General features: G+C 39.0%; 1 protein-coding gene across 2 annotated transcripts; it reads right to left on the minus strand.

The window, feature by feature from the left end:
* Positions 1–6: 6 nt before the first annotated feature.
* On the minus strand, positions 7–3918 carry LOC112466068 (lipase 3-like). 2 transcript variants are annotated; one of them, XM_025033952.1, is made up of 4 exons: positions 3204–3918; positions 713–1038; positions 394–508; positions 7–300 (listed from the first exon to the last, which is right to left on the minus strand). In XM_025033952.1, the coding sequence occupies exons 1-4, from the start codon at positions 3248–3250 to the stop codon at positions 15–17; spliced, it is 774 nt and encodes a 257-aa protein (XP_024889720.1). In that variant the 5' UTR covers positions 3251–3918; the 3' UTR covers positions 7–14. The 2 variants fall into 2 exon arrangements, with proteins under 2 accessions (XP_024889720.1, XP_024889719.1); XM_025033951.1 differs by having other exon boundaries at positions 713–1037; positions 3200–3913.
* Between the last annotated feature and the right edge of the window lie 1199 nt (positions 3919–5117).

Consider the following 5117-nt stretch of genomic DNA (forward strand, 5'->3'; position numbering starts at 1 on the left):
ATCTCGTGAAAAAACTATCGGGAAAATAAATTAACAGCAAAACGTTGCATTACATCTATTATACTGTAACATTTGGCGATAAACTTCAAAAGTGGACTTCGTTGATTTCCCAAAAATGCTGCAGGTGCCAAACTTATCATTCCTTTGACTTTAGCGTTATATTCAGGTCTTTCGCTTCCCATGACATAGAACGCGTTTGCACCTTGACTGTGACCGATATAATACAATTTGGAATGACCAGTTTTTTCCAAGATATAATCTATCGTCGCTGGTAAATCATAATATCCGATCTCGTGCCAGCTGTAACAGAAATATATATCGTTTATCAGATACAATATCTCACTGCTTCTTTTTATATTTTTATCTTTTTATACTTTTAAGTTGTACAATTACCTGAAATTCCAAAATTCCTTATCTTTGATCGAATAATGTTTATGAGATTTGGAATAGGTGTTTCCACGAGCGTTTGTGAGCCAAACGTCGAATCCATTGTCGCAAAGAATATATGCTGCAACATATTAAAAAACACATAATAAATTCTAAAATATTATTCTGATGATGAATAATTACTATGCCGTTAATATATCTAATCTCTGTTAAAATGGTAGAAGATATTTTAGTATAAATGATCAGACGATTAAAATAAATAATAAATGCAAAATGAAAAAATGAAGGAAACGAAAAAATAAAATTGTTATTTGACAGTACTAACCGATGGACTTGTCAGGTCCCAGGAGCACCCAGTCTGCGGAACTCGATAATACTCCATGACTTATAATAACTGGCAATTTAGAGCCTGGACTGGTACAACATCCGAGGGTTTCTAAGATTCGATGACAATCGGGAGAAATCGACTTGCGATCCTCACTATTTTTATTGTCAATAACAGCCGGATCGGTGATGGTGTCAGCATTTAATGGCACTGATGATACTCGATCGTTAGGTGAAAGCACACGATGCATAGTTAAATAATAACCGTCTTCCGTGCAAATCTGATGGGTCTCGGCCACGTAACCATGAGCTTTGATCAGTTCAGGCTGCAACAGAATAAAATATAATTGCATTGCGTAATTCTTTGCATAACGAGCGATTTTATATATCAGTTAATTTAATTAATTGTCATGCATGTAGCACGTAGTCTGGTATGAAGTTCATTTCGTTCAAGTCCGACAGACAATTGCGGACATATAGATGCTGTTTGAATAACTTATCACGAATATCCCAAAAATGTGAAGCACTTTGTTTTATTAGGAAGAAAGTTTCGTCCAAGTTACTCTTAATTTGCGAAGTGACCGCAAATTAGAGCGACTCATCTGCGAAATTTAGCAACTTTGTTTACTTCAAATAGCGATACGTCATCGATCGATCGATCTGAGTAGTGTTTTCAAGTGCTTATCTAAACGCTTATTAGTCTGATCCGTTATTAAGGCTAACGATAGCGATAGCTTTTACCATTCTAATTGCGTCTGTTTATTAACAAATGAATTTCGTTTAGCCTTGAATGCAAACTGTTCAAACTCTCGCTTTTGCGCCGCCGCGACGCAATTCCGTTTCCGGGTGAGAATAAGAAGCGTCGCATATAATTAAGAATAATTTCAACGCGTTGTTTCATATCAGCTAATTGGTCAAGCGGCAACGATAAGAGACAGTGCGACTTAATAGATCGAAATATTCCGCTTTGAAATAATATCAGATATGTACTATGTACTTAATTGTTAGAGTTAGACGTACTTAGGCATACATCTAAACGCGCTGATATAAAATACCTATAACGAATACTCCACGGTTACTCCAATTATATTAAATACATATTACACACAAGGGCGATTGAAGAATGGATCTCAAGTACTTAAGTTTTAAATTTGCACATTAACCTTTACCCTCGGTTTTCATGAATCATGAATGCATTAGTTGCTTTCCATTTACACTCAAGTGATCTGAGTCACTTCAGTTATGTGAGTATTTTATACTCAGGTATAAGATATGTCATTTTGTATTTACCTGTTTATTTTCGTGACAAAGCTATCAAATAATAATAATACAGGTCTATAGCGTCACTTTTAATGTGAGTTTATTAGATTCATTAAAGCACATGGTCTCGATTGTGGATAAAAACTCAGGTGAATCTCACTTGCCAGCATGCAAAAAGAACGTGCATTTAACTAAGTTATGACGTCACAAGTGAGAATTATCTGAGTTTTGATGTAAATGGAGAGCAACTATGGCTACGGTCAACGTGACGCTACAAATGCTTTGGAGCGTTCTCCTTATCTTTCTTTATTCATTGAAAGAAAAGAGAAGAGTAATGCTTCGAAGCATTTGTAACGTCACGTTGACCGTAGCCTACATTAACAGTTTTATGTATACGCATTGAGACTTGAGACACGTGATAACGTAACGCGCGCGTTCTCGCGCGCTTCCACCAATCAACTACGTGCTTCTTTGTTTTCAAATGCGCATTACAACGCGTTAAAATTTTAACGTTTTGAAAATTTGAATCCTCGCGTAAGAAGGCATGGTCGTTAACAAGAGTTCGCATAATTCTGTAGATATCTTTACGCAGCTAGCTTGGAGAACAAGTTGGCAAACTGCCCAAACTGGACTGGACGGCCGTGTAGAACGCAATAAAAGGAGAGAACGGAAAGGCGAGTAATTGACTTATCGATATATCTCATAATGCCATAACTTCTATATTCTCGTAACGCTATATATTATAAACTTATATATTTATCGATATGATTTCGATCAGGGACACGCCAAACCGGTTTTATACACGAAGGAATTTACACGTGCGATATATATACGATTATACTTGTCCGTCCAGGTGGAAAACTCACGTCGAATCCTGAAAATTTCAGATCGTCCAACGGAAAACTTCACTCGAGAGATGTCATTTTCACATACTCTTTCCCGTCTCCCGTCACTCGTGAGTTGAAGCGTTAATGTACGAATGCATGTATGACGCGACGTCTCTCGTAATCGTTTCTCAACGCAACACAATTACTACGTTTACGCGAGCGTTACTTATTCTGTAGTACCTAACTTACGATAATTCCTTCGCGTAAAGGGGATTTTGTAGTAACTTACGATAATTTACTCCGCGTAAACAAGTGAATTATCGCAAGTTACTGCAGAAGTAACGCTCGCGTAAACGTAGTATTTGTTGTAACGTGTATAATATATATCGATAGCGTCTTACCGTTGTTGTGTGAGCCTCATCCTGAATCGTTGCGTCGGTCGCGTTGCCCATGTTGCTCTGGACGCTCGACGCTCTGGTGTCGGCTTATCAGCAGTTCAGTGCGTGTTGCGTACGACGCGTACGACGCGACGTAAAGTTCACTAGCGATATCTTTCTGCGAATTATTTTGCGGAAGGACGTCGCCTATTTCTCTCGCTTCTCCTCGCCTTTCACTCTTTCTCTAGCTCTCGTACAAATTCCTTTATTTCAGTTTCAAGTTCCTTCGAGGCACGGCTCGCACGACGCGCGACTCCGAGAGTGGTTTGCGAGAAAGTGCGACCCCGCGAAATCGTGTGCGGTGACGGGCGCAGAACCGAAGGGAAGGGTCTCCGACTCCGAGTCCCGAGTCTACGCCGCGGCCCGCGCGCGTGAAAGGCTCCTCTGTGTTTTTCCTTCCGCGTGAGATCTTCTGAAATCGACGACTCGACGTTGAGCTATTTCTCAACGGCGCGCGGCGCGTCCAGTCCGGACGGGAGAAGATAAAGCGGAGGCTTGAAGGCTCCGCTTTTTCAAAACGTAGCGGAACGAATTATTGCGCGCGCACGATTCCGACGAATTCCAATGTCCTCTATCCTTCTGTCGACAACGACCAACAACAATCAACAATAAACAACTGCGGGCACGAACACGAACGCGAGACGTGTGCACGTGTATGTATATACATATGTGCCACGGGCTTGAACCTTGAACGTGGAGACGTTGACGAGGGGGGGGGGGGAAGGGAGACCGTTTGAATTAATTTAATTATTCCAGGGAGAAGATTCGCCCGAGATAGAGAGGGAGAGGCTCTGACACATGTATGAGACTGAAAGCAGCGAGATGTAATCTGCGTTCGGCCGCAGATACATCATACATTACATATTGTAATATCGATGTATGCACGTACAATATTCAGTTTGTCTTCTTCATGACTCATGAGGGAGACATTTACGAATATGTTTTTCTAACGATAAATACCGACTATTTCACAAAAGCCGCGAGTCTGCGCATCTCGCGATAGAAAGTCTTAGACAACGACGATCGTGAACTTTGTAGTTTGTACTCGCTCTTCGTGGAAAAATAGTTAATTATTTGCCAGACGCGAAAAAGAAAAATGTAGCAACGCCGCGGTTAAAAGATAGATTTTTCTCATATTTGATTATCAATAATTATAGATTGTTCGTACAAAAACGCGAAATGCGTTGAACGTAAGAATTTAAGTAATTTATAGATATTAATATGAAATCTCTCTGTGAAAAAGATATTGATTTGCAAACTGATTTCTAAGTTTGCAGTAAAACGTGTTTAAGTAAAATGTTTAATTGAACTTTAACTATTCAAGACGCAAGTCAAGTTGCTTAACAAATTTCAATATTGCTAAATCGATTCACAATTTATTTTCAGGCAAAAACCCTTGTCAATTTCTCTTTTTCGCATTTTACTTTTCATCGTTACGAATCTGCAATGAGTTATTGTAGTGCAAAAAATTTTACCATTATTTTGAATATAAAAATAAAAGTTTCTCGAACGAAAAAAATCGACTGCGCATATATCTATAATATATATATAACGTGGATTACATTGAGATATATAAAAATTATTATTTGCTGTAGTATTTAGATTATTTAAACCATGGAGATAAAAAATAATTAGCGAGTGTAAATCTATACAGAGCACTTCCGACAAACAAACGTAAAGGGGAAACAGGAAACTATTGAAATGTGCTGCATATATTAACTATCGACCCATCGACGTGCACGAAATGTTATTGGCTGAAGTGAATCGCGCTTCGTTCGAGAAGGTAGCAATAACATGGCGCGTCTAATCAGATTCGTCATTTGGTCCTTTCTCTCAAAACCGAGTTATGTAAAATGACACCTTACCCTCCTTCCCCCTGGCC

Source organism: Temnothorax curvispinosus, unplaced genomic scaffold (genome assembly GCF_003070985.1).
Source record: "Temnothorax curvispinosus isolate PA1 unplaced genomic scaffold, ASM307098v1 QBEX01015797.1, whole genome shotgun sequence".
Taxonomy (NCBI): Eukaryota; Metazoa; Arthropoda; class Insecta; order Hymenoptera; family Formicidae; genus Temnothorax; species Temnothorax curvispinosus.